The sequence below is a fragment of the Aspergillus brasiliensis genome, assembly GCF_001889945.1.
Source record: "Aspergillus brasiliensis CBS 101740 unplaced genomic scaffold ASPBRscaffold_12, whole genome shotgun sequence".
Lineage (NCBI taxonomy): Eukaryota > Fungi > Ascomycota > Eurotiomycetes > Eurotiales > Aspergillaceae > Aspergillus > Aspergillus brasiliensis.
In genome coordinates this window covers 215,390-242,852 of record NW_027137453.1, presented here as the reverse complement: position 1 = coordinate 242,852, position 27,463 = coordinate 215,390, and the positions used below count along the sequence as shown (strand labels likewise).

The 27,463-nt window shown below is 50.7% G+C and overlaps 11 protein-coding genes and 1 non-coding gene across 12 annotated transcripts; 6 read left to right on the top strand and 6 right to left on the bottom strand.

The window, feature by feature from the left end:
* The first annotated feature begins 159 nt into the window (after positions 1 to 159).
* atg15 (triglyceride lipase ATG15) lies at positions 160 to 2,444 on the top strand. The gene is made up of 2 exons (XM_067622754.1): positions 160 to 254; positions 316 to 2,444. Exon 2 carries the CDS (start codon positions 565 to 567, stop codon positions 2,350 to 2,352), a length of 1,788 nt encoding a protein of 595 aa, XP_067475718.1. The 5' UTR covers positions 160 to 254; positions 316 to 564; the 3' UTR covers positions 2,353 to 2,444.
* A 164-nt stretch (positions 2,445 to 2,608) lies between these two features.
* ASPBRDRAFT_302552 (uncharacterized protein) lies at positions 2,609 to 4,331 on the bottom strand. The gene has a single exon (XM_067622753.1). The coding sequence runs from the start codon at positions 4,244 to 4,246 to the stop codon at positions 2,756 to 2,758; it is 1,491 nt and encodes a 496-aa protein (XP_067475717.1). The 5' UTR covers positions 4,247 to 4,331; the 3' UTR covers positions 2,609 to 2,755.
* Positions 4,332 to 5,176: 845 nt separating this feature from the next.
* Positions 5,177 to 6,250, bottom strand: ASPBRDRAFT_133183 (uncharacterized protein; the record flags this gene model as incomplete). Its single annotated transcript, XM_067618502.1, has 3 exons — positions 5,177 to 5,558; positions 5,634 to 5,933; positions 5,991 to 6,250. The coding sequence occupies 3 exons, from the start codon at positions 6,248 to 6,250 to the stop codon at positions 5,177 to 5,179; spliced, it is 942 nt and encodes a 313-aa protein (XP_067475716.1).
* Positions 6,251 to 7,575: 1,325 nt separating this feature from the next.
* On the top strand, positions 7,576 to 9,029 carry ASPBRDRAFT_658833 (FAD-dependent oxidoreductase; the record flags this gene model as incomplete). The annotated part of the gene is made up of 3 exons (XM_067628607.1): positions 7,576 to 7,767; positions 7,903 to 8,297; positions 8,348 to 9,029. 3 exons carry the CDS (start codon positions 7,576 to 7,578, stop codon positions 8,841 to 8,843), a joined length of 1,083 nt encoding a protein of 360 aa, XP_067475715.1. The 3' UTR covers positions 8,844 to 9,029.
* A 111-nt stretch (positions 9,030 to 9,140) lies between these two features.
* Positions 9,141 to 10,919, bottom strand: ASPBRDRAFT_198897 (metallophosphoesterase family protein; the record flags this gene model as incomplete). Its single annotated transcript, XM_067621255.1, has 3 exons — positions 9,141 to 9,405; positions 9,457 to 10,832; positions 10,905 to 10,919. 3 exons carry the CDS (start codon positions 10,917 to 10,919, stop codon positions 9,141 to 9,143), a joined length of 1,656 nt encoding a protein of 551 aa, XP_067475714.1.
* Positions 10,920 to 11,435: 516 nt separating this feature from the next.
* On the bottom strand, positions 11,436 to 11,507 carry ASPBRDRAFT_t223. The gene has a single exon. It is a non-coding gene; the product is annotated as a tRNA-Met (tRNA).
* A 665-nt stretch (positions 11,508 to 12,172) lies between these two features.
* On the top strand, positions 12,173 to 13,138 carry ASPBRDRAFT_198896 (uncharacterized protein; the record flags this gene model as incomplete). Its single annotated transcript, XM_067621254.1, has 1 exon — positions 12,173 to 13,138. The coding sequence occupies one exon, from the start codon at positions 12,173 to 12,175 to the stop codon at positions 13,136 to 13,138; it is 966 nt and encodes a 321-aa protein (XP_067475713.1).
* Positions 13,139 to 13,247: 109 nt separating this feature from the next.
* Positions 13,248 to 13,748, bottom strand: ASPBRDRAFT_302484 (uncharacterized protein). Its single transcript, XM_067622752.1, has one exon. The coding sequence runs from the start codon at positions 13,628 to 13,630 to the stop codon at positions 13,358 to 13,360; it is 273 nt and encodes a 90-aa protein (XP_067475712.1). The 5' UTR covers positions 13,631 to 13,748; the 3' UTR covers positions 13,248 to 13,357.
* A 1,482-nt stretch (positions 13,749 to 15,230) lies between these two features.
* On the bottom strand, positions 15,231 to 15,639 carry ASPBRDRAFT_302469 (uncharacterized protein). The gene is made up of 2 exons (XM_067622750.1): positions 15,578 to 15,639; positions 15,231 to 15,528 (listed from the first exon to the last, which is right to left on the bottom strand). Exons 1-2 carry the CDS (start codon positions 15,580 to 15,582, stop codon positions 15,288 to 15,290), a joined length of 246 nt encoding a protein of 81 aa, XP_067475711.1. The 5' UTR covers positions 15,583 to 15,639; the 3' UTR covers positions 15,231 to 15,287.
* Positions 15,640 to 17,524: 1,885 nt separating this feature from the next.
* Positions 17,525 to 19,147, top strand: ASPBRDRAFT_33056 (MYB DNA-binding domain protein; the record flags this gene model as incomplete). The annotated part of the gene is made up of 1 exon (XM_067623074.1): positions 17,525 to 19,147. The coding sequence occupies one exon, from the start codon at positions 17,525 to 17,527 to the stop codon at positions 19,145 to 19,147; it is 1,623 nt and encodes a 540-aa protein (XP_067475710.1).
* Positions 19,148 to 20,582: 1,435 nt separating this feature from the next.
* ASPBRDRAFT_33055 (potassium ion transporter) lies at positions 20,583 to 23,111 on the top strand (the record flags this gene model as incomplete). The annotated part of the gene is made up of 1 exon (XM_067623073.1): positions 20,583 to 23,111. The coding sequence occupies one exon, from the start codon at positions 20,583 to 20,585 to the stop codon at positions 23,109 to 23,111; it is 2,529 nt and encodes an 842-aa protein (XP_067475709.1).
* An 803-nt stretch (positions 23,112 to 23,914) lies between these two features.
* Positions 23,915 to 26,350, top strand: pabA (aminodeoxychorismate synthase pabA; the record flags this gene model as incomplete). The annotated part of the gene is made up of 1 exon (XM_067618472.1): positions 23,915 to 26,350. The coding sequence occupies one exon, from the start codon at positions 23,915 to 23,917 to the stop codon at positions 26,348 to 26,350; it is 2,436 nt and encodes an 811-aa protein (XP_067475708.1).
* Between the last annotated feature and the right edge of the window lie 1,113 nt (positions 26,351 to 27,463).

The window sequence follows — 27,463 nt, the reverse complement described above, 5'->3', positions numbered from 1 at the left end:
GTAGAAGATGTCGTGGTCAAATTGTTCAAAGTCGATGTAATTTGGTAGGCGGGACTAGGGAGCTATGGTGGACCTGAACGTGACGATCATCGTTTGATATTAAACACGCTTTACAGCGGGTTCCAGATCGACCCATGTCTGGATGCGCTAATATAGTGTGAGCCGAGAATTAGTCCTTCACAGGCTCTCTTCTCCGCAGGAGATGACACTTCAACCGTCATGGAGGACGCGGGTGCCCCCGGCAAGCTAGGTAGGTATGACTCAAAAGAAAGAACAACTTGCGTGATGTGGAATAGTTCAGCTGACTATTTCAAGGGAGGCATAGACATAGTTCAATGAGATATTCTTAGATGATCAGACGGACTGTCTGGTGGCCACTGCCGAGGTTCTAGTGGCTCTCACGTGACGTCATACCCACCTCCCAGCCCAGTCGGTGGCCATCTCAACTGACTCCCCCGTACTACTATCTATCTATCTCCGGAGCCGTTTATCTAAAGAGACCCTGTTTCCATCATCCTTATCTCTGAGCATCATCCCTGCATCTTTGTCCATCACTGTATCGCCATGAAAGGCCTTCGAGGGCACAATCAAAAGCCCTTTTGGGGGAACACAAGACTCTCCGACCTCCTGTGGCCGGTGACACTACTTCCAGGCCTGATCTCCGCTTATCAGCCCGTATACCTCGGATCCCAACAATCGTCCCCCTTCCTCCCGCCTCAGATCCCGCTGGGTGATTCACCTCCCCTCGCAGACACCCACGAATTCACGCTTCGCCATATATTTCACCGAGGAACTTATCAAGATCCCGACCTCCACCGCAGGCTTGATATCACGCCAGACACTCGTCTTCGGGCCGTCTCAGACGCAGGGATCGAATCCGATGTCGTCACACCGAATACTCCGCTGGTTGCTTCGTCACAACCGCTTACAATCGAAAGACTTGCAGACCGACGCCTGTCGGTCATCGAGGAACATCTAGTGACTGCACGATCCTCTGGTTCGGCAGCGGCACTGTCGCCGTCCGATTGGGTAATGGATACCTTGCCTGGCCCGAATGTCACAGAGAAGAAGACCGTCGTTGCTCTAGCAATGATGACGGCAAACGACTATATCGAGGTACCGGGGACCGGGGATTGGCAGGATATTCGTGGTCGGTTCAACCATTCTGGAAGTTTTGGGTGGCAAGGAGACGGACTCCGAGGTCACGTATATTCCGATAAGACGAATAGCACGATTGTCATTTCCCTCAAGGGAACTTCACCGGCCTTGTTCGATGGCGAGGGCACAACTACGAATGATAAAATTAACGACAATCTATTCTTCAGCTGCTGCTGTGGCCAGGGTGGTTCTTACCTCTGGCGGCAAGTCTGCGATTGCCAGACAACTCTGTACAATGCGAACCTGACATGCATTGTTGAGGCGATGCTAGATGAGAACCGATATTATCGCGCCTCACTCGATCTCTACTCTAACATTACCGAGATGTACCCAAATGCCAACGTTTGGCTGACGGGCCATTCTTTAGGTGGTGCTGTGTCCAGCTTGCTCGGCTTGACATTTGGGGTACCAGTTGTCACCTTCGAAGCTGTTCCCGAAGCACTCCCAGCAGCTCGTTTGGGTCTGCCCAGTCCACCAGGACATGACCCACGTTACCCCCAGTCCCGTAGGAACACTGGTGCCTACCATTTCGGACATACCGCTGACCCTGTTTACATGGGAACTTGCAATGGAGTCAGCTCAGTCTGTACCTGGGGTGGCTATGCCATGGAATCCGCCTGTCATACCGGTCAGATGTGTGTCTACGATACTGTTGAGGACAAGGGCTGGCGTGTTGGTCTCAGTAAACATCGCATTAACTATGTCATTGCCAATGTTCTTGCTGGTTACGATGATGTGCCGCCCTGTGCGCCTGAAGAGGAATGCTACGACTGTGAACTCTGGAAATTCTTCCGCAGTAACGGTTCTGAAATCAGTACTACCACCTCGGCCACCTCTACAACCACATCCACTACGGCTAGCAGAACATCCACCTGCAAGACTCCTGGATGGTGGGGCTGCTTGGATGAAACCACGACTACCGAGACAACGTCGACCTCCACCTCCACATCCACCTGCAAGACCCCTGGCTGGTTTGGCTGCAAAGATCCAACAACTACCGCGGATATTACATCTGCACCAACCATCACCACAACTGAACCTCCCTTGATCTCGACCACAACCTGCAAGACCCCCGGCTGGTTCGGTTGCAAAGATGAAACAACCACTCAGGTCATTGCACCTGCAGCAACCCTCACCATAACCGAACCACCCATGACCTCGACTACTACCGGCAAGCACTTGGGCTGGTTTTGAACTCCCTCAAAGTGAAGCGTCGAGTCGACTCACCTCTTCGAACTTGCTTCCTCTGCCGCCACCGCCGTTCGACGAGACGAAGCGAATTGCGGGCAGAGCCCTTTCTATAAGCCCATAAGGCAAGAAGCACGATCATGCCAGCAAGCATAACAACAAACAACACCTGTGTCGCGCAACACCGGAATGAAGTCCTATGCCGCCATGACCTCACGAGACACCGACAAGACATGCTCAATATGTGCTTTGACACCGGGGGCCCGGAATTCGAGGCCCCCTTTCACATTTGCCATTTTAGCGACGCGTCCCGCTTCCTGTGACATCATATTTTGGTACGACCACCGACATCTTTAGACAAGCATGGTTTTGGTGTTTTGAGTTTCCCATGATTTCCTTTCACTTTTGGCTATTTCTCAGTGGTCCAATTGGCATTGTTATCATACCATTTCACATTGAGTACTCGTCGTGGCACAGAGAAGGTGGCAAACGGGTTGTCCCAGTTAACGGCGAGATCATCCGCAGTGAATTTGCAGGCCAGTAGACGAGGCGAATCTATCAGCTTGTAAAAAGAATCTGCAACGTCTAGCTGACCAGCCTCTCGGTAAGCGAGAGCGAGGAACATAGCGGACAATTCGCTGCCCATATCCAGTCCCAGCTCCCACCACTCCAGAGCCAGGTTATTGTAGTATTCGTGGGGTGGCAGACCATGGACAATATTGGAATAAAGAGTCTCCAGTCTGCCCTTCTTGACTAGCTGTCTAGATTCTTCTGCTGTCCGCGGGTGAAAGTTCGTCTCTCCCCGACGGGGAAACAGTCCCCGAGCAGTAAGGTAGTAGAAGTGAGCCAAAGAGGTGCAAGCACTAGGAATACCGGCCATTGCAGCCTGATGCATGTACTGCTCGTACTTCTCATAATCCCCTGCCTCGAACATCACGGACGCATAACTGGACAAGAAGTTAGGCTCTTGATAGTCTACTCCAGCCAGACGAGCCAGCTCATCTCTGCTCATACCCCAATCCACCCCCTTCTTCTTCAACCCCTCTTGTAGTTCAATATACGTCGGCCACACCTCGGGAATATTATAGAACGAAAGAGGCGTCTCCAAGCCCTCCACACGCGGCGAAGGATATATAGTGGTCATGAGCTCTTCCAAGAGCGGCACCGCACTCTCCAGTTCTCCCCGAGCAATCAAAGTCCTCACATAAACATGCATCGCACGAGGATCCCGTTCTTGCAACGCCCACTGTTCAACCTTATCCAGAAACTGAGTCCGTAGCGGGTAATTCGGATACGCGTCATCGAGGTTCCTATGCGCAAGCATCAGAGTCGGGGATCTCGCACCCGCGAGCGCACAGGCACTGTGGAGCCACACTTCCAATGGACGGTTATTCGGCGTCAGCAGGCATCTGGAAACGTTCCAGACCACCTCGACGTTCGTGGAAATGGCGCGAATCGCACGTGGTGATGGAGGCTGGGAAAAGGCGGTATGTAGCAGGGATTGTGCAATTTGTTTGTATTTCTCCAGGCTCAGCTTCGCGCTGGCGTAACTTCCGTTGTAGCCCCGGGTTTCCTTCCATCGGTAATAGTGTTCCTCCACGGTATGGTCCAGCCTTTGGAGCATTTCTTCGATGTCTCCTTGGACGGCGTGCGCGAAGACTCCGTCAATGGTGAAGACGGCGCGCTTGCGAGTCGATTGGGCTTTTCGAGCGGTGGGGGATCGTAGCGCGGCATGATTCGGGGGGGTGGTGTGGAAGGGTTTGGCTTCAGAGCGCGAGAGCCGGCCATGGCGGGTAGGTTGGCTCAGGGGTGTCAAGGTGCGCGTCAGGAGGATGGTGGGTTCCGGGTGCAGTCGTAGATGACATTGCCGCAGGACAGATGTGGTCCGGCTGAGGGACATGGTGAGGAGGTTAATGGGCCACAAGTGCGAGGTTTCGAGAGGTCACTTGCGTGGGATCTCGACTAGTCTTGGATATAATGGCAGTAAGTTACTCCGGCTATGATCACGTGTTATAGAGACATTATGCTCGTTCATATTATTAGTAATCAAACATCCATCATCACTCACTATAAAGTAAACACATTCATCTTTTGTTATTATTCCACATGGCATGGACTCATACTACTATCTCCTGGATCTGTCTTCCCCGGTGTATACTACTGCAGTCTGGTCGCCTGTGCTGCGGGAGCGTTCGAAAACATCTCCTTCTCCTTAAAGTTGCCGCAATTAATTATCACATAGTAGAATAGGCGCAAATTACCAGTGGACCACAGCGGGTATCAGCAGCCATCGGGAAAACGTCTTTTCTGAGACAGTGCGGAGACAGCAGAGAGTAGTATACAAGAGAAAGACCTGGAATTTATGCTTCTACTGTATGATTTGAACCTCTTTGACGTGTAACGTCTAGTTACTGACAGCTTATACTGGTGCTAAAGTTAAGATTTTCAGTGAGAGGAAAGGAGGTAATGTGAGGAAAGCATAATAACACTAGATAAACTAGTGACACGAGGCGAGCAAGACAAACAACATCATGTGATTCCGATGACATGACAGTATAACCGATGAACTCCGCGTGATACCAGCGCGCAAAATGGTATAGAAATCGAGATTGAGGGTGTAGATGTGCGAACAAAATTAAAATATCCGGAACGGGAGAGTCGAAGGAGGCGTAGATTCGACTGTTTGGCATTGAATGTCATTGTAAGCTAGCATATCGGTCTCAACGCATCAACGCTGAGTGGGTACCGGAACTATAGAGCTCGTGGATCCATTTACAGGTAATGGCGATAGTCTCAAGGCGTCTCTAGTCCTAGGTGGGCTGCAACCAACTTAGTACTCAGTCGCCTTGTTGGTCTGCACAAAAGATGTCTGGGACTGAGCTTGATGTCCGGACAGAGTCTCCGCCGACTCTTGGTGCATTGAGCGGCGGGGGTTCGGTGAACTGAAGTGGTGACGAAGTGGGAGATCCGACGACGACACATCGGTGCTTCGAGTAATAGTCTTATGGAACGGTGCCTTGCCAGGCATGCCCGTCGGCATGGGCCCGACTTGCCTCGGCACGGTCATAGGGATAGCAGGCGACTTGAGCACGTATTCTTCGAATTCCTTCATAGTCTTTCGCTCTTCACGCAGCTCTTCCCGTTCTTGACGCTCTTCTTGTGTAATAACGCAGTTTCGCAAGCTGACGCCGAGCACGACAGTGTAGTACAGGCTGAAAGCGAGTTAGCTGGCTGTTCAAAGAAAGAGAGAGAAGAAATAAGACTATCAGGGAATAGGGCATCCTCACATGAGAATTATTGAGAAGGCAAACAATGCCTTGGCTTGCATACAGTAATGGACGTCTTCCTTGGCAGCAGCCACTGAGCATTTCTTCGTGATGTACCACGGTGCACCCGGTTGAGGATGCTCGGGGTCGGACATATCGGGACCAGCCTGGTAACGGACGGAATAGATATATACGGCGATCAAGCCAGCATGAACAAAGGCCGACAAGGGCGGAGTAAGCATGTGAAGGATGTGGACCGGAATCTTTGTAATCCACACGAAGACACTCAGAATACCTAGGACAAGGTTGTACTCCGTGATGCTATTTCCGTGTCAGTCATGGCATACGGGGGTTCCAAAACAGAAAGCTTCCACGTACAATGAACTCCAGACAATGGGGGTCTTGAAGGGCCGATAGTTGGCCGCGGCATAGATTCTCTCATTTGGCGAGCTGTTGAATCCATTGTCTGCGCCATCTTGCCAGAGCTTTGTCCGATAGAGGTCATGAGAGGCGATGCCCGTAAGCGTGAGGATGATGACCGTCAGAGGCAGTTCAATGGTCATTAATATGTACAACAAGTTGTGGTTACGCCATTTCGTCGGGAAGAGATCACGAAGCGGCGGCATGCGCATGCGCATCATGGCTGTTTGTGTTTATATACCCGGATAGCGTGAACGTCAGGTAAGAGAATGAAGAAAAATATATAGTATTGATATACACACTCTCTGAGTGCTTGGATTCGTGAATGACTGGTGACTGATGGCCAAGCCGGTTGGCTGTACGTTCAGCTCACTGGCATCGAACACCATACAATATATCACAGACGAGAGCAAGGAGACAAAATGGTTACCAGAGAGAAGCTCTGGGTGATCAGCTGGGGCGATGGCGAGGATAAGAAGTCTGGCACCCTGGAAGCGCCAGCGTCCTTCCTCTGCGGTCCATGGCCCAGATGAGGAGAGGGGCGCTATCACAGCAATGCAATGACAGGCCAGAAAAGCGGGAAATGCAGTTGATGTTTCCCACGGGTTGCATCTGGCCAATGCTTGTTGTCTAGGAAGCGCCAGCATCGGCGCGAGGCCGATGTGCATCGCCAATGAGGCGGCAGAAGTAGCCGTTTGGCTGACGGCCGTCACACGCTAAACGTGTGATGGGGAAGGCGATCTGCATGCTCCCAGCAACCCTTTGCGCAACCGGACTAGAACCAGGATCTGCCCGCCGGTTGGTGGGTGCAACCTTTGAGAGTATTAGCTGTCATAGCTAACTAATTAGACTCATAGATGGCTCAAGAGACGTGCCAGGGAGAAGAAGTGTAGGAACAGAGGCAGGGAGAGAGGAAACGGTATGAGGTCATGTGACTATGGCCAGTCACAGAAAGGATGGTCGGACTGTCCAATCAGAGTGCGAAGCGCCCATGTTGTGACGGCGCCTGCATAAGAGAACTTGGAGAGGGGTTGGTAACTAGCATATGGCAGTAAAGTAATGATTAGCATCATGCTGGATGAGTAGTATGCGATGCTGAAGGACGAAAATGATACCTACAAAGGGGAAAAGAAAGTAGGAGGAACGCCTTCCAAGGGGATTTTGCTGCAAACAAACAAAAAAGCACATGACATCCCCAACGTCATCTATCCTCGACTGATTCCACCGAGCAGCAATGCGCTCTCGTTGACCACAACACATCCAATTCCCATGCAATAATCACTGCATCTGATCCTTGTAAAGGCACTAAACATTTATCCCGCCGGCTGGCCCTGTGAATCCTCAAAACTACTACTATTCCGTACTCTCTCCAAGTTGCAACATTTCTCGACAATCATTGGGCCTCCGGATGCGGAGACTCCGACTAGTACTGCAGTACCATCAACTGCTCCCAGTCCAACCTCGCCATTCCCCATCAGATCTCTACTCTAAGCGCCAGCTATCGGCTGTGACTCGACTGTGCTGCTATCACCAAGCACACCACATGAGCTCCCCGACTAACCGGAAGGGCTCACTGCCCCATCAATTGCGCACCGCTGCCGAACCCCGCCAGAACCGACTGTACAATGTCCGGCTGTCGCATATCGAACAGGCTAATTCTTCCGTGCGGCTGCTACAGTTGACCATACCCCCGGAGGTCCAGAATGTTGAAGATGAAGGTCAGGAAGTAGATGAAGTATGATATTCCATCCAGTATATGAGATTCCCAAACGCATACCATACCCATAGCCTTCATACTCCTAACCAGCAACATACTATCCGCTCTTATACATCCCGTCCAACCAAACACCATCGTGCTAACACCCAACAGACAACCAACCCCCAACAACCCCTAACATTCCTCCCCGGTCAATGGCTCGATGTCCATATCCCCTCCATCCCCAATGCAGGCGGCTTTAGCATTACCTCCACTCCCGCCGACGCACAAGTCCTCCCATCGCTGGAATTTCCCGCCGAGGCAATCACAACGGACGAAACCGACGTTCCACCCATCGACCCGCGCGGTCGGCCACCCTACGTAGAGTTAGCCGTGCAATATGCGCCGTCCAACCCAGCCAGCGCATGGCTCTGGCGACCAGCGGACCAGATCCTAGGCACGGAACTTAGTATCCGCGTCGGAGGGAGTTTCGTATGGCCTCCGTCGTCAGGCGTGGACCTAGCCAAAGTTCGGAATATAGTCTTCGTGGCAGGCGGAGTAGGAATCAAGTGAGTTTCATGTCAACTTCCTTAGTTATTGACTACTAACATACCCATAGCCCCCTAATATCTATGCTCTCGCATCTAAACAATGGCGATGAGATAGCTCTCCCTCACCCATCATTCAACATTCGGTTCCTGTACTCGACAAAACTCCCACGGAAAGAAGAAGAAAAAGAAGAAGGAACAGTAACTGGAAGTAGTGATAGTAGTAGTCTAGAGCAGATATTGTTCCTCTCACGTCTACGACAGATCATTGCGTCGCAATCACAAGTTCGTCGCTTGCAGATCAGTTTAGATCTATTCATCACCGATCCTGGGTTAGATCGAAGTTCTCTTACTGGTTCTGCTGAACCTGAGGATCTGACCCTGCATACGCGGAGGATCAATCGGGATGATTTACGGAGGGCGATCAGCGGTCCGGATGGGAGTGTTGAGGCGGAACAGACGGTCTGTTATGTGTGTGGTCCGCCTGGGATGACTGATGAAGTGGTGAGCAGCCTTGAGGGCTTTCTTGGGGACAAGGAGCGCGTGTATTATGAAAAGTGGTGGTGATAGAGCAGGGAAGGATAGATAAAAGGTGCAAATAATCAATTTTTGGTGAAAATGCCTGCAATCGCGGCCCACGCATCCTGCAGATGTCTGAATCGAATACTAGTATGATACAAAGAAAAGAAACTGAATGTCCGCCGGTTAAGTCTCGAATAGGAACGCCTCCCCAGTAATAGGTGTGAGAACCTCAGATAGATAAAGTCGTCCGAAAAGCTGCGCCAGATGCGTCTCGCGAGACCCAGCTCAAAAAAAGAAGAAGAAAAGGCTGATCAGCGTTTTGAGAAGGGATCAATCTCCAGTTCATTTTTCTTGTTCGGGCCCTTTGACAATGCCACCGTCGATGATCATCATCTCATCAATTCTTGCTTCCGTCTCGCCATACTCCAGCCGCTTGTATGTCACCACACGGCCAGGGTTCATGTCAAAGTCATAGAACCGCACGCGGCGTACATAACCTCCGTATCCTCCGTACCCGCCGAAGCCAGCGCCTCCTCCATAGCACATCCATAGGGAAGGCTTTTCCTCGTTATCCCGATTGAGCATGCAATAGTCATTGACATGGTCACTAGAACGGGTTAGCAATGATTCATGGATGGGTGGGAAAGGCATCGCTTACTGTCCACAGCTCACAAATAGGATGCCCTCTTCTTCAAGGGCATCCTTGAAGCCCGAGTTAAAGCCTGGCGCGGTTGGAATTTCGGTCCAGTTACCCCGGTAGTAGTTATTGGGGTCACGATACTCCGGCAAGGGGATGTGAATGAATGCCATGTTCATGTGCATGTGCGTGTATTCATGGTGCTTGGTCTTCAACCCTTGGGCTGTGTTCTTGAACCACCGAATCTGACTCGGCTTGATCCAGTCATATCCGCGGAACTGCCGTTCATCAGGAGAGTACGAATGTGAGTCCAGAAGGTAGAGGGTTAGCGCAGAGTGAGTGGTGCTTCCGCGGCCAAGAATTTCGACATAATAATTCCCGACACCGTCAATCTCCTCGGGGCCGGCAGTAGACAGCGAGTACGGCAGGTCTTCCAAGATAGTCATTAGCTCCGGCCGCTTTAGATCCCCCTCGTCGTCATGATTGCCGAATATGGCCGCGTAGGGTATCTTGCGATCGACAAGCAACTTGACGGACTTGAAAAGAGCACTCTGAGCATCTCTCGACGTCTCGCCATTGACCTGGTCGCCGCTCAGTACGACGAAATCAGGCTGCTCTTCGTCTAGAAGCCTTTCCACGAATTCTAGCGTCCGAGGATCGGCTTCGCACTTCTGTCCTGGGACGGGTTCAGCTGGGACGGGGTCACGGCAAGCGCCTAAGCCGGTGCTCAAATGCAAGTCAGCCAGCTGCATGATCTTGAAGCGCCCGTTTTCGTTGATTCTGGGCACTGGCTTCTTCATCTTGGCAGGATCTCCCCGACGAACGCTGATGCGAGTTTCCAGTCCCTCCGTCCGGCTATCCAGTAGCAGTGGAGTATCCTTGACTTCCCAGCCAATCCGCGGATCAACTGCATCGGCGCCGAAGAGAACATCAATAGCGGTGATTGCTTTCCCTGAATCACTCGCATGGCGCTTAGCGGTTCGCTTCAGCCAGATGCCACCGGGTCTCTGCTCCCATGTCTCTCCCTGGGCCGCAGGATCCTCTGAATATTCGGGAACAAGTCGGCTGATCTTAAGGTCAATAACAACCTTGTCGGTAGGAAGCAGTTCTTCCTCTTTCTTTCGCTCAAATCGAATAAATGCGCTCGAGGTCCAGCCGGTGCGAAGGTAAAGGTCTTTCTCGACCTGCGACCAGGACTCCAGGCTCGGTTGACAGTTCGAAAACACGTTTATGGAGGAACATGTCACAACAGTGACGTCGGTAATGGCGTAGCCAGCATAGTGGGATGGAAGATGGCCGTGGATGGAGGCAGGAAGGACACGGAACCTGTTGTCTAAGGTCACGACGAGAAGCGCGATGAAAGATGCAAAGATAGCGAGCTGCACGCCCGCCCGGACCTATACAAGCGCCATGTCAGCTCTGAAATCCCTTGATAGAAGGGCTGCCTGATCAGTCAAAAAGGGACATACAAGTCGGCGTGTCATGCTAGGAATAGTTGGTATCCCTGGCCAGTTCTATTCAGATAAGAAGTGGCCGAGCGCAAAAGCATATTGAAACACAAAGCCACAAGAAAGTTTTTGGGGCTCACCACAGAGAAGACCTGATACTAGGTCATCTCAAGGGGCCATGAATTCGTATGGAGGGGAAAGAAGGTGGTCGAGGACCGGAGGATATCCTCCTTATTCATTCATTCGGCTCGGAGCCAATCCCTTTGGGAAGGCGGTCGGTCACATGTCAGTGGCCAGTCGGGGTGATTGGCAGCTACTAACCTATTGAAGTATAGCCGACCAGGACCCTACGCTAGTCCCTTTGTGGTTAGAGATAGCGCCTGGAGGTGCCTATACGAGGCCTTGCCACCCAGGGTATACTTACTTGTATCCCAGCTTTCCAATACCTTGGGCAGCCTTTGCTAAGACTTCTGCTTTTGGGGCCATGAATTACATAGGTCAAAAAGTAGAGGTTGGATACCATAGTCCGAAGGAAAAATAAAAGATAAGACTTAGCATGTCCTGGTTTCGATCCAGGGACCTCCGGGTTATGAGCCCGGCGCTCTTCCCCTGAGCTAACATGCTGATTACTTGATAAGGGTTTCGCAACTTTGATATATGACCTAGTTGCAAAATTATCGACCCATTTACATAGTTCCAGAACGTCTTCGATTTGGATGCCGAGCTAGAATTATCTGTGCACACCGAGGACTAGTACCAGCAATATATGCGGATGAAAGGACGCAAATATTCTTATTTGGTAACCGAGAATAGTTTCCTTTGGTTCCACAGCCAAGGTAGTCTTTCCCTATTGTTCTGCACGGGCTGGACGGAGTAGATAGTCGGATAATGCGTTTGCTTGTTAGCGTCTGGAATCCTTCGACGATGTCACTTTCGCACTGAGAATATGCCGTCCTTTCTGCAGGACGTACCGTTTAGCACCACAATACACCCCGGTGATTGTGAGCTGTAATTGTCTCTCACCTATCTATGATGCCTCCTTAATTCTGGCTCTGATTCTATCGATTGGAATGAAATGACAGAGTCCACTAACTACTCTTTGAGCGGCAGAGCCACGGTCACGTGGCATTCAGACTTCCGGTCCCGCGGATCTTCACCCAGTTAGCACGCTTTCTTGAGCCAGCCCCTTTTGACCGTCATCCCTGATTTACTTTTATCTTCATTACTTACGGAGCACGGAATTCGCGTCTCAGCCAGGGGTAGGCAACCCCCCCTCCGACCACATAACCATGTCCAATATGATTTCCTCGACTTTTGCCCCCAGCCTTTCGCGCCGGGACACCAAATCCAGCATCAGTCATCATGACCCATCGGTGGGGTCCATGCCACCCCCATTAACAAGTGGCAGCGGATCACTTGGGCCTCAAAGCGCAGCAGCAATCTACCAGCACATCCACGATATGGCTGCTAAGCGGATCTCTACGCTGGGTTATCTGCGCAAAGCTCACGAAGGCCGCATCTACTGGTTCAATACAGTCCACTTCTCTCGGACCGATATTGGTCGACTGCCATACTTTGAGCCTCGTAAACTCGCCCGTCGCGCCATCAACTACCTACTTCTCGGTCTCTCCCTGCCCCCGATTCTCGATGTCAGCACAACACCTGTGGAGTTTCTTCGTGCGCTTAACACCCTCTTAATCGAATTTGAGGCGTTCCAGCAAGTGCATCCTCCCGATGGCTCCTCCTCCTCCACTCTCACTCGAGCCCGTATCCCTCAGATGTTCAAGCGAGCTGCCCACGCCGGCACGAAAGCGCGCCGCACCAGTTCGGCCACAGAAATCGGCCTACCGATCCAGTCCAGTGACCCGACAGACTTGAAGTCAATGGCAAGTAATTCAGCCAGCGCAGCGGCAGCGACCGTTTCATTTCCGCATACGGAGGCCTCGGAGCTCCTTCCCGGTGAGGAGTACACATACCTTCTGACGCCACTATTGCCCTTTGAACCGGACTATTTCGAAACATTTGTTACCCTGTGCGATATTCTCATTGACTGTTACACGCGCTTGGTGTCACTAGTCTTCACGCCTTCAGTATGTACTGTCGCATTGGGAGAAATGTTCTCTAAGGCGGATGCCAAAATAAGGAAGATCATGGTGGCGGGTATTATACGTGAATTCGAGGATTCCAGCCGTCATCAGGCTAAGCAAGAACTCAACAGCGTTGGCCGCGTGGTTTTGGGCGGGTTGATGGGTTGATCGGGACTGGTGACATGGCCTGACAGGACTCGACACTCAACGCCATCGCCTTTGCTCGTGGCGAACCCAATTGCGGGTGCTAGCGGCTCTCTGGGTCTATAGCCACTCCAGGGCTATTACGACTCAATTCATTGGGTCAACTCAGCAGCCAGCAAGCGATATTCTAATCAATACATACACCACCAATGTCGCTCCCATAGTACGCCTCAGTAAGGCAAATTACGCGATAGTCGATTCATATCCTCGTCCCGTATATATAACACGGCATGCGACAACGGCCAAATATCTCGATATCGTTCTTTTGATTACCTTGGCGCCAGCTGAAAGCAACACGAAGAAGCTCACATCCCTTGCCTTCCGAACTCGCCCGAAAAGACGAGCCGAAATGCGGGATACAGCTCTCTTGAAAGCCCAATAGCGAGCTGCCATAATGGCAGGCGACCCTGGAGTCAAACTGCAGATCGATACCGACCTCATGAGAGGTCTTATCATGCACCTTTCAAAGCCCGTTCGACAGCGGGGGGTACATACTACCCTGAACGTCGCGGCACTATCCCTAGGCGTCGCGTCGCACTTCGTATGATGTGAAAAGCCTTAGTGCGGTCGCCGGCATCGTTTGATGCAGATACCAAGAAGAATCTACTGGAAACATTGCCCGCGCAATGGTATCCATCTTCAATGCGATTCAATCTATATACATAGACCTGATTGATTTCGCTGGACAAGGTGCTAGCTGTGCAAGTACTTCACTGTCTGAAGCAAGAATATAACCCAGGACGGCGTTCCTACAATATCACGCGAAGCATCCGACGCATGAAGTAACGCAACGCCTCGTGTATAGAAAAGGCCAATACCTCGGCTGAATACGAAAGTAAGATTGGAATCCAACGAATGTCGCAGGTGACTCACTAGTTGCCTGCTAATCATCATCCTCTATCTCCGCCTCTAATCACTTCCTGCCCTTTATTGCATGTTCTTTTTGGGATGCGCAGCTTTCCCGGTAACTCAGATGGGACGTACTTAGGGCATCCACGCAATGCCTTCAGTTTCAACCTCAATAGCCCGTAGCCCAAAGTGTTTCTGATCTAGGTCAGAATCCGGGTATAACCTTTCGGTTGGATCTACATGTAGGAACTCTCATCTAACTGCTGTCTGCATAGCCACACGAAGCGGAAGCATTGAGTAGCATGCGATATAAAATAGGATCTGTCCCCGCAGTTGAATGGCTAGTAAGTGACTTACACTGATTGACCCACCTTTCCAGGAACTTGCTGCGAACGGTCCTCTTGGCAACAGATGCCAGCGGCGTTTGCAACGGGCTCCGGAATGTGGGGCGGACTGGCCAGAAGACATCTCCGACGGAGGATGCCTTGGATGTTATAGGGGTATTATCAGGGCAGAGAATGCGACGATAGATCCTGTTTCTTAACGTTTGTATCAGAAGGAGATCTAAATGCTTGTCGTATAGTAGGACGAAATTTAAAATTGCTAGAACTGCGAAATAGTATTGCGACCATATTGCTAGTACCATATTAGTACCACAACTTGTCATGAATTTCATGCTTGAGCTAGACATTCGAGACACTTATTTATGGAAAGCATACTGACTTTGGTTATAGAACTACTTATACTAACGTTGGTGGCTCCACTCTATGAAAATAGTATAATACATAGTATGTGAGTACATATATAAATAACCCGAAGGGTGGCCAAATCTCCCTTACTATGATAGGGAATTTCAGATATGACCTTAGTACCCAGGCAATCCATTTTGATCCTTTCAATCATAGCAATTTTCACCTATGATACTCGACGTCATCCCACGGATAGACCTTTCGAACATGGGCTTTCCAGTCAACTATATAGCTGTGACAGCAACGAAGTATGGCTCTGATAAGCAACGAATTAGTACATAATAGGAATTAGCATATACTCTTCTGCTTATTCCAGATACGTTTCGAGATCCTTGCCTGCAAATTGAAAAAATCCACGCACTTGACATTGCCTAATATGACGCAAATCATATAAGCTGTATGTGCCATAAGAATAAGGGAGTTGATAGTAACTCACAGGTATGATGTTTCAAATGCGTCTCGGAGTTCTTGTTGCTCCCTTGGTCGTAGGGCACGGAGGGTTTTTGCTGACATAGTCACTCCTTCAATTTCTCCATAACAATATAATCCAAAAAGCTACCGAGAACACAGCCGTCAGAACCCTGATTTGTATCCTTCGACGCAAGGTACTGAGGGGTACATGGGCATTTAGCCTCTGTCAGGAGTACAAGTGCTCTAATATCTAGAGAGGCTCGACCACAGATATGTCTTTCCGTTGGCTGAACTAATGTTTGGGAGAAATGAGGCTCATCCACATCATTTGGACTATTTGGAACCCTTTATCTTGTTAGTCAGCTCTATGAGCACAAAATAGAGAGAAACATACTGCATTCAAATTCTCATAATGGCCTGAGTCGGGTCCCAATCCTCTCGCAATCGAATATGCCGATAGACTCTAAATAGAAATGTGCATGTTCATATCCAGATTCAGAGGAGAATAGGTACAAATGTCATAATAACATTGCAGCCAGGCACCCACAAAGTACCAACTCCTTCGCCGCTTCTGCTGCCTAGGTCGCCTCTCTCCGCCACCTCCCCTTCAGAAGAACCTTATCTGAAACCCTGAGAGGCCCTAAAAAATAATATGGAGCCCGTTCCCTGCACTGTTTCAGTTTTATAAGCATGCCAAGCTACATAGCGTTGTTAAATAGATTCATTTTGTCTACACCAAATTGAAATTGGTGAAAGAATACTAGACTTATTCAATTGAGCTCGCACCACTGGGAGAAAGATTATAATACTACGTTTATCATCATTTTGTCTTTCGAATATACTTTGAGAGGAGGAAAAGGAAAAACGAAGGTTGTGTGACCGATATCACCACACCTCCCTTTCAAGATCACAAAGCAAACGGTTGACTGGATGATGGTAGCAATTGATCTTTTGAAGAGGTGATGCAGATGTTATAGTTGCATTCATCAAACGATCTCACTGTCTTCGAAAGAGATCCTAGATGACAGTATACGTGACTTGTTTCTGATTCAACTAACCGTCAGCGGCTCTGAATTTTATCCTCTTTCATGAAACATCCAACAACCCATCCAGCTCCGACTCACACGTCTACTACTAGTACTACTAATGCTACATTGAGTTATATTTTGTCGTGCCTTCTTAGCTCTCGCGGAGATTCGATTGGTTGAACCTGGCGGTTGTTACCTATCATATTCGATTATGTAATATCGATTGAATGTTACCTGTCTATTATACATTCTTTCTGAGGAATTCTCTATTTTTCTTACTTTGATAGTCATCTGTTTTACCGATTCTCAGGTTGCCGTGGATGACTGACTTTGCTGCTTCACTTCTAGTATCTGCGTGTTATTTCCTGCCGGGACCATTTGTATATTTATACTGGTACAGTGCTTCCGTGACTGACTTGCAAACCATTTACACTGCGCAAATGAGCGAATAGAAATAAGCCTGAGCAGCCACTTAACGAGAAGAAAGCCGCAAGATACTAAGGTTGTTTTACCTTGTTTAGCCCGGGATATGAACCGCTAGTCTTCCGCATCACTGCTATCGAGATGGTCAGGGAAGGGAAGAGGTAGACTTCAGGATTGATGGTCGGACCGCACCATTATTTGGATGGCCTGCAATATACGGCGGCAGACGGTGGAAAACTTTGTTAAGTCGTCTGTTTCGAATTGTTATTGGCCTCTGGGTTGTTTACATGAAATGGTGTTGCTGCTGATTCAACTATTCATTGACTGACAATCGAGACAAAACAGCCTCTTTCTGCCCGTCTTTCGCACACCCGCCTTTCTGGCCGCCCTCGACGGGGCGAAATGGGAAAAAGCAAATAGAATTTGGGCCAGACCGAGGCTCGACTGGGTAACTCGTTAACTGACTAGTTGAACTGTTGTCAGTAGGGATTCCCAAGTGACCACGGCCTTCACTTAGCGAAAGACTCCTCTTTTCGGTGGCCTCCTTCCCCTAAAGCGATAGGGCTGTCGGCTCAGATTTAGGAGCAAGGTAGAGGATGCGACACCCAACAAGAGCCCAGAACTATCGATCCTGACCGCCCTTACCAGGGAATGGATGGAATGTCTCTCCGCTAAAGAAAGCCTGAACGGCACCGCCAAAAGTCGCGCCGCGCCGCTCGCGCCGCTTAAAGCTTTCTCGGCGACTTTTTCTAAAATTTTGTCTGACGGATTGTTCCGCATTCACTCGCCTCAAGTGATTTTTTTACGCCCACAGTTCTTCTTCTCCCATCCGCAATTTTCAATCTCCATTGGCAGACTGGTATCTTCTTTCTTCACTCTGTTGCTTCGCAATGGGCAACTCGCCGTCCCAACACCACTCCCCCGGGCGTGATGGTGCTTCCGAGGATCTTGAAAACAATGGGACAGAATTGAAACTACCCTCGATCCCTCTTACACCCACCAAAGGCGCTAAGCAGGAGCCACGGTCAAATGGTTCCACACCCAGACGGAAGAGGAGAGCTTTGGATAATGCCGAAGACCATAACAAGTCGCCTGCTGCACCGGAATCGTCTCAATCGTCGCCGCGCAATATATCCACTGATCGTCCAACAAAGCGCAAGAAGGTCCGCACGTCCAAAAAAAGCCAGATACAGAGTCGCAAAGCAGACATGGTCAAGCTTTCAACTTCACCTTCCCCAGCAACGGAAGGCTTGAACGGCTCCTCACATGGACCTAAGGAAGGATCGATCACATCATACCCAGAAAACAAGGACGGAGAGGGAGGGTCTGCCAGGGAGGAATCGGAAGCAAAGCAATCTATCGAAGGTTCCAACGGCCAGGCAAACTTCAAAAAGGGCAAGCGCAGTTTGGATGCAAGCGGGAAAGAAAACAAATCGGTTGGTTTCTTCACGCCGGAGGAAGTCAAGGGATTAGAATCGTTCAAGCTAGATTTCTGCACCACCCACGGCATGTCGAGCGATACCTTCGACCTGATGGTTCAACATTCCGAAAGGGACAAGTCAAACCCTTTCCCTTGCCCCATGGACATTACTACGAAAGCGGCCTTTTGGAAACAAGTTTATGAGATTATTCCGGGCCGCAACAAGAGATCCGTTTATCGGTTCATGAGGCGACATTTTCAATGCACTACCCAGAAGCCACATATTTGGACTCCTGAGCAAGATGAAGAACTGATCTTACTCCATAAGCGCCACGGACCCAAATGGGCCCACATCGCCAAGATGATCGGTAGAAGCGACGACGACGTGGTACAGCGGTGGAAGAATCGCCTCGAACATCGTCAGACAATGAATCGAGGACCCTGGTCTGAATCGGAAGTGCGTGCGCTACTAGAACATCTACAGGCCTCATGGCACCACATGAAAAAGCTGGGCCACGATGTTGGCCGGGATATTTATGAGATGGACGAAACTTTGATTTCTTGGGGAAATGTCAGCAACAGTATGAAAAACTGCCGTTCGAGGCAGCAGTGTGCGGATAAATGGCGCAAGGTTAGGCGCAAGATCTTGACTCGGCGTAGCATGGGAAACCCAGATGCTTTCTATGATCCTGTTGTGGAGGCAAAACCACCAAAGCGCCGCAGTAAATCGAGATCCATTGCGTCTTCTCAGAGCTCATCAAACAAGCACTTCAAGAGTTCTGAATACGTGGATTCAGATGACGAGTCTGGTGAAGAGACCGGAAACACTTCCAGTATGGATCAATCAACATCCAAGACTGATGAACATTCGTCTTCGGAGTCGTCTAAATCCGCACCAAAGAAATCTTCTGGCGATTCCAAGGAGACCAGCGATAGATCCAATCTGGATACTTCCAGCTCCGGATCAGAAGAATCGAATTCTGAGTCAGAATCAGAGGAATCGGGGTCCGAGACCGATACCAGTCAACCGTCTGGAAGGAAGCAGCATCCGGAACACAAGGACACAGGAAGTCTCAAAAGACAACGGCGGTGATTGTGAAGATTGGGCTTTTTTGGAAAGTCAACAATGAAAAGATTCACCTTTTGACGTCGCTTCCTTCGCCCCAAACGAGTCGAACCACAGGCTGCGGCTCCTTAGCCTACCATCAATCCCAGCAAGCACGCCGACAGGAACACCGGCAGAAATGCCAGCAAGCAACACGCGGGTCAAGCAACACCTGAGCATCGTCCGTCGCCAATACTGACATATTCAATGTTTTCAGTCTCATTGGATGGATCCCCCTTAGGTCATAAAAGTTTCACATTGTAGGAAATGTACTGGATTGGAAACAGCAGGGTTCTTGGCGGGAAACCTGTATTGGGCCAGGGTACGCGGCAGGGTGTGTTCCGTGATGGCCATCGTGGGATAGCGTTGCGCAAGCAGGCCATATAAGCCAGCGGCATGCGCCGTTTTCGGAGGTCCTGAAGTAGATAGTTGTGAAGGGCCCCGGAGATGTCAAGGGAGAGGACGGAGACTACGTCTCCCGCCGTCAACGTACGGTGGGTTTCAGGAATACAGACATGTATGTGCGCTAGTTGTTTAGAGTACACTGAGGGATAGTACTAGACATGTGGGAGCAAGGCAGCCAGAGCTCCCATAAGTTGACTGACTTAGTTACTGTATCGAGTAGATGGGCGATAGGCAGGCAGACACGTGACAAACGCTAGGATCCTCCCGCGCTTTTCCCTCCCCGTCAAAAGTCCCAAGACGTGCTACTCGGCACTAGTCCAACGTTTCAACTGCGAGATAGAGTCTAGTCTACAGATGCTGATTAGGCTCCAATGAAATTGTCCGCCGACAGCAGCAGCATGTCTTCTAATTCCGCGCTCGACCGATCGGCATAGCGCCGCTTTACACTCCGTTCCTCCTGCTGATATTTTTCTGCTACGCCAATCCGGCCTCCCTGCTCGCTTTTCAAGCTTCCGTCCGATCGAATTTTGCAGCAACCACCACCATCCAAGTTGGTGCTCACCGACATAGTTAGTGGAGATCTGGCAGTCTTGGTTTCAAGCCTGGTCGCTCTATCAGACCATTTCAGCCACCGGTCGCCCATCCCCCGCCGCTGTTTTCGCCTGTCTTGTCGTCTTGCATCTCGGGGCGTCCCGTCCTCTCTTCTCCACGACCTTTGTATCCCCTTATCTGCGCCCGACCTTCATCCTCTCTACCTTCCTAATATCCCTCTCCTCAAATCATGTTGATCCTCGCTCTCCCACCTCAAACTGCTGTTGCGATTGTAGGTCTCTGACCTGCCGCGGCGTTGGCCTGGTCTGCGTCTTCTTTTCCTCCTCCTCTAACATATTGATCGGCAAGCAGCCGTCTTGATTCGGCAGCCCCTTCGTTCTTCGAATCTTCCATCCGTTCTTCTCTCATCGATACAGTTTTCCTCCTGCAATCCCAGTCTCCTAGTCGGTGCGGGTGAAACCGCAGGATGTTTTCCGCCGTGCTGCGGCGGGCGACCTCGGTCACGTCACGCTTCACCTCCCACATTCCATGGCTGAAGAACCTGCGCATGAATTTTGTTCTCATCCACTATGTCTATATCATCGCCACCGCTTTGATCTCCTCAGTTATTATCTATCCAAGCGCTAATCTAGCCTATATCGACGCCCTCTTCCTCTCTGCCGGCGCCGCCACCCAGAGTGGTCTCAACACCGTCGACCTTAACACCCTGCATACCTACCAGCAGATCGTTTTATACGTGGCCTCCATGCTGACCACTCCCATCTTCATCCACACTGTGCTCGTCTTTGTACGCCTTTACTGGTTTGAAAAGCGCTTTCAGCATGTCGTCAGCGATGCGCGCGCCCTGCGTCATACTCGATCTCGCCTCCGTACCATAAGCGAAGACAAGGATGGACAGTCCTCTTCCCGGGAAGAGGCTGGTGTTGCCGGTCGGTCTATCGTTGTTCTGCGCGACACACTAGGTCAGCCGGGAAGCCGGCAGCAGGCCAAGGAGAAATCCGGCGAGGACTCACCCCCCGCCTCTCCCACCGCGCGGGGTCCATCCGAAAATCTGGGCGAAGATGTGAACACTGCCCTCAATCAAAAGTTAGGCATAGGTCTGGGAAATAGCCTGGGAAATCTTCGTGTGCCGGCTCAGCTGAGCCCAGAACATCATATTGCATTCCTAGAAAATCAGCGGAGGAACAAAGGTGCTCTGCGGATCCCTAGTCCTCGGGAGTATGACAATGGTGGCGCACCACAGGTTTTGGAGGAGGAAGAGGAGGAGACAAATCGACCTGTTCGCACGTCTAGCAATTCCTCGAGTTCCGAGCGCAGCCCATGCGATGTTAGCCAAGAAGATGAGAATGGCAAGGACGAGGACGACGACGACGAGGATAAAGAGGAGGATAGGCCGCGGAGACTCGATGGCCCTCATATCACGATTAACGAGCCGGATATGATCCGGACGAGGACGCGAAACTCTACTTTCCCCCGACTAGATACACGACCCACTTTCCGTGAAACAAAGAATGACACCGATGCCTCGCCATTGGGACGCTTCACATCCCGGCGACCAACATTACACAGTCTCTTTCGCACTCTGACGCAGGAACGTGAACGGTCGACGCAGCCGTATCTCAGCTGGAACGCCACAGTCGGTCGAAATTCCAACTTTGTCGATCTGACCGAGGAACAACGTGACGAGCTCGGCGGGATCGAGTATCGGGCATTGAAGACTCTGGCAGTAGTTCTGATCTCCTACTATGCCTTCTTCCACATCCTGGGCATCCTGTGCCTTGTGCCCTGGATCATGACCACCCATTGGGGCAAGGTGGTCGAGGAAATCGGACAGGGTCGTCCTTGGTGGGCCATTTTTATGGCCCAATCGGCTTTCAACGATGTCGGCTTCACTCTCACGCCGGACTCGCTCTCATCATTCCAGAGTGCGATCTTCCCGCTCTTGCTCATGACATTCCTGATTATCATCGGGAATACGGGGTTCCCTTGCATGCTGCGCCTGATAATCTGGGTTTTGTCCAAACTGACTCGTGCCGAAACCCCGCTGTGGGAGGAACTCCGCTTTCTGCTGGACCATCCACGTCGGTGCTTCACTCTACTATTCCCGAGAAATGCCACGTGGTGGCTCTTTGCGATCCTGGTGGCCTTGAACGGTATCGATTTGATATTCTTCATTATCTTGGACTTGAATGATTCGGCCGTCACCGCACTGCCCACCGGCATCCGTATCGTGGACGGTCTGTTCCAGGCAGCCTGCACTCGAACCGCCGGCTTAGCTGTGGTCTCTATATCAGACCTGCACCCAGCTGTGCAGGTGTCCTACATGATCATGATGTATATATCCGTCTTCCCCATCGCCATTTCTTTACGACGCACCAACGTGTATGAGGAGAAGAGTTTAGGCATCTATGCTTCTACTGAGGATGATGAGTCGGATGAAAACCAGACAGCGCCCAGCTATATTGGAGCGCATTTGCGGAAGCAGCTCAGTTTTGATTTGTGGTATGTCTTCCTGGGTCTATTCATCATCACCATTGTGGAAGGCAAGCGCCTTCAGCAGCAAGATGAGTATTCCTTCCAAATCTGGTCGGTGCTGTTCGAGGTGGTATCGGCGTATGGCACCGTTGGCATGTCGCTCGGGTATCCCGGGGTCAATGCATCCTTCTCCAGCCAGTTTCAAGTTCTCTCCAAGCTGGTCATTATTGCTATGCAAATCCGAGGCCGTCATCGCGGTCTGCCCTATGCCTTGGACCGCGCAATTTTGCTCCCTTCGGAATCTTTGAACCAGAACGAGATTGCAGACGCCGAACGGCGCATGCGTCGCCGTACCTCCAGCCTCAGCCAGATGTCCATGGACCGCCAGCAATCCCAAGGTCGACCGGAGCACGGGGCTTCTACGAGTCTCGACCCGAAGGACCGAGCAAGCCAGACATGGAACAATGGCGACATCATCCGTCGTCAGTCGACTATACGGTCACAACGCTCGCACCGCTGAAAAGTATCTTGGTTACGGTGGCATAGTGCCTTGTATTTTTCTTTCTTTTTCTTTCTTTCTCTTCTTTTAAGACTTAAGACGTGGGGGGTTCTTGTCCTTTTGTCTGTTTCTTATTCCGTTCCTTCTTTGGTTTCGGCAGCCAGAGGTCCACTTGATTTATAGCCGTAAGACCATTCTCTGCAGCCAGGTACCTTACCGGATTCTCTCAATCAACAAAGCGGAAGGGAGGTGAGGGAAATTCGGCCCACTTCGCCTCATAGACTTTGACCCGATCGAGGCTGCTATATAAGAAGCCAAAGCAACAATATGGCGCTCAACACGGTCAGCCCCCTCCAACTGGCAGAAACGAGCAGACGAAGCAACACCAAGCCACATGTACATAGACAAAGATGATACCATAGTAAACACACAACTAGAGCAAGATATGTAAATGAGTGTCGCAATTGACTACTAGCCGATTTTTGCCTGCTTCGCCACCTGCATACAAGACATACAATAGTAAAAGTATATCTTTTCCGACCGGCATGCCGCCCGCCGGATTATCTATTGGCCCGGTATGGTCCCGCCGCCAGCCGCCCGCTGCCCGCCGTCCGCTTTGCCTCCAAAGAGTCTGACAATGGCAAAAGCGTTCCATCTGATCTAGGCGTTCGCCTGCCGCCTACCCGTTTCCATACCGAAGTCTACAGCAAGATTGAAATTGTTCCTTATGCATCCAACTCTACATCAGCTCCTGTCGTACCTCTCCTCTTCTGCCCGCTAGCACAGCATCGCGACATATCCTCTTTCTGCCGTCTTCCCGAGACATGGCCCCGTTATTGGGCCATGATGGGCGCTTACCTTCCCGACGCAATGGCCACGAGATGACACCCCCGAAGAATGTGCTCTATATCGACGCATACGACTCGTTCTCCTACAATGTTGTCGCCATGCTCGAAGAGGTGCTGGACGTGAAAGTCACGATCATGCATATTGATTCAACATGGCCGGATGGGAATGTTGCCGAGTTTTTGAAACAATTTGAAGCCGTTGTTCTTGGGCCGGGCCCTGGTGATCCACATATACCGGATGATGTGGGAATCATGGAAGATATATGGAGCCTGAGCGCCGCAGACGTGCTTCCAGTCCTCGGAATCTGTCTCGGGTTTCAGAGCTTATGCCTTCGTCACGGTGTTCCCATCCACCGGCTACCGTATCCGCTCCATGGTCAAGTTCGTCGGGTCCAAACTTACGATGAAGACATATTCGATCGCGTACCAGATCTGGAGGTCACCCTGTACCACTCCTTATATGCCCAGTTAGACACAGTTCAGATTGCCCGCGGCGATAAAGGATCGGACGTACCCGCAGCACAAGAGCTTGATATTTTGGCATGGCTGCCCTTGGAGGAACAGGTTTCTACGGACTCGGTTCAGCTGACTCAACTTCCAATGGCTGTACGACATAAGAACAGACCCTTCTGGGGTGTTCAATTCCATCCAGAATCCTGCAAGTCGGACCGGGAAGCATGCAGACAGATGCTGAGGAAATGGTGGGAGATGACTCTCTACTACAACAAAACTAATGGACGAGGCAATTTTCCGAGAATGATCAGCAACTGTCTTCAAGAATCGGACGATATAGCTTCGTTACCAAATATCGTGCATACCATGTTGACCTGGTGCACATCTACTTCAAGATCTTCCTCCTTTCGGCACTTTTACGCCAAACCGCTGGATTCAGCATTGATTTGCGAGACGCTCAACAGTCCCAGTTCCCCGACGGTGTTGTTCAAATCCAATGGCCGACACAGCATCATATCCGTGCCTAGTCCTGGCAGCTGGAGGTTAGAGTTCTTCGCGCAGACGGAAAGGCTCTTCATGGAAAATCTCCAGTCCAATACCCTAGAGGGACATGCTGTGATTAATACGGCCTTGTCGACGAGCGAATTCTGGGATGTCCTTCGGTATTTGATGGACATGAAGAAGGTTGAATCAGGCAGTAGGGATGTCCCGTTCTGGGCAGGGTTCCTCGGATACTTCTCATATGAGATGGGGCTTGCTTGCCTTCCTCACTCAAAGGGCCATGGCCAGAACTTCTCGGGAGGGGATTCGGAGGATCCAGTGGACGCCAGTTTACTATGGACTGAACGAAGTGTGGTCCTCGACCATGAGTCCGGCCGTGTCACTATACAATCCACACGGGAAGCTGATAATCAGCCTGCCGGATGGCTGGATGAAACAGTGCGACTTCTGCAAGATTTAGTATCCCATCCTGCCGTGGACAGTATGACAACCAACACGATGGCCCTCGATCCCATACTCAGTCGGGCCACGGCACAGTTTCCCAATGAACAACACTACAAAGAACAGTTTGATGCTTGTACCGCAGAGCTGCACGCCGGAGAGTCATACGAACTATGCCTTACCTGCGAAACAGTAATCACAGTACCTTTCTCTGAATCAGATGGCGATAACGTGAACTTCCCTTGGCTCTTGTACAAGCGCCTTCAAAAGTATAACCCGGCGTCGTTTAGTGCCTATGCAAAATTAGGAAATGTCAAAATTCTAAGCAGCAGTCCTGAATGCTTCCTCAATTGGGACCGGAAGTCTCTTCTGGAGATGAAGCCCATGAAAGGCACTGTGAGGAAAGCAGACAATATGACGCTTGAAATGGCCAAGAAGATTCTCAGCTCAACCAAGGAAACGGCGGAAAACCTCATGATTGCGGACCTCATCCGCCATGACCTCTATGGTATCTGTGGTACAGGTGGCGTACATGTCGAGAAACTTCTTGAGGTCGAGGATTATGGGCATGTTTACTCAATGATCACACATGTCATAGGCCAGGTTGATCCAAATCGGCCTGGGTTCGCTGCACGGGACCTTCCACAACTGCAGTCAGCGGATATGTCAGCATACGGGCTTACGGCTTTGCAGAGATGCCTTCCACCAGGTTCTATGACCGGTGCGCCGAAGGAACGTTCTTGCATGCATCTCTCCGCCATCGAATCTCGTAGGCGTGGTGTGTACTCCGGTGTCATGGGATTCCTGGATCTCGGGGGAGGTGGCAGCTTTTCAGTCCTTATCCGCACCGCTTTCAGCTCTTCCACTGATAACGCTAGCGAACAAAAATGGCGAATTGGCGCCGGTGGAGCTGTCACAATCTTAAGCACAGCAGAAGGCGAGTGGGATGAGATGTTGACAAAGCTAAACACGGTCTATAATGTGTTTAAGCCGGCTACTTCAGAACTTCCTAGCTAAACAGGGCAAACTGGGTGTCTTCCTTCTCATCTGCGGTAGTATGGCAACAGCGATGTCTACCACCATAAAGCCAACGACCGAGATCGGCTCCATGGTTTCATTTGAGGCCTCTTGATGGAAAGCGGGCTGCAATCAAAGTATCTGAGGCTTCTAGCCGAGCTTTTGGGTAGATCTGCTGCCGGTTACCTTCGCCTCGAATCTGGATCGCCGCAAACATGTTCTTCGGCCTTACTCCCGCTTGAACATGCATGCGAATCGCCGGGCAACACGACGTGCAACTTTTGAACAGACATCTCTTCACGTCTTTACGCGAATTCATGCCGCCGAGAGTAAAGAGGAGTTTGATAATTGTCATTTATCGGTTGGAGTTTTGTCACTTACGCCGCTGGAGCAAGAGTTGTGTAAACCGACGTTCACGCATCAGGATCTTGGCGCCTCTCCGCTACTTTTACCTTGGCTTAAAGAGACAAGCTGAATGCGCGACCCCTGCCATGTTGACGCCTATCATCCAGCCACCTTTAACACACGCAGGACCGACGGCCCTGCATTCGGGAGTTTCAACAAACCCCAGTGATTATGCAGCATATTGTTGAGGTACTACACCTGACTTTTCACCCAGCACACCACCCCGGCCAGCGCCCTCATTATACTGGGGACGGTGCCATCCAATACAATAAAATTCATATTCTTATCAAGTGGCTTGAAAGAGCTCGCTATATAAGACGCCATCCACGCAGATCCTTCACCGTCCGCAGCAAGAGTATGGGCCTGAGATATATCTCACGAACTCACACTACACTCCCGTAAGACACAGATATGAAGCAAAGCAACGCCTCGTATGTGGTAAAAGTTGATAACATAGCTGCACCCAACTAAAAGCGAAAGTAGATCAGTGCCGGAACTAACTACCCAGTTGCCCGCAAGCTACCAGTCTTCGCCCTTGCCACTTTCTGATCCCTACTTACATGCTCCTTTGTAGGTATGATTTGGGCAGCCTTCCCCGGTGACTCGGAGGGTGGCTCCTTGTTCTCAGACCAAGATCATTGTACGCCGGTATGGGCTCTAGGCCTAAGTGTTGCTGGTTTGGTCAGCATCAGGGACTATTTCGATCTC

What these genes read in the sequence shown, in the direction of transcription:
- ASPBRDRAFT_302484 (XM_067622752.1), bottom strand. Translation starts at nt 13,630, where the DNA reads ATGATAAGACCTCTCATGAGGTCGGTATCGATCTGCAGTTTGACTCCA.
- ASPBRDRAFT_302552 (XM_067622753.1), bottom strand. Translation starts at nt 4,246, where the DNA reads ATGTCCCTCAGCCGGACCACATCTGTCCTGCGGCAATGTCATCTACGA.
- atg15 (XM_067622754.1), top strand. Translation starts at nt 565, where the DNA reads ATGAAAGGCCTTCGAGGGCACAATCAAAAGCCCTTTTGGGGGAACACA.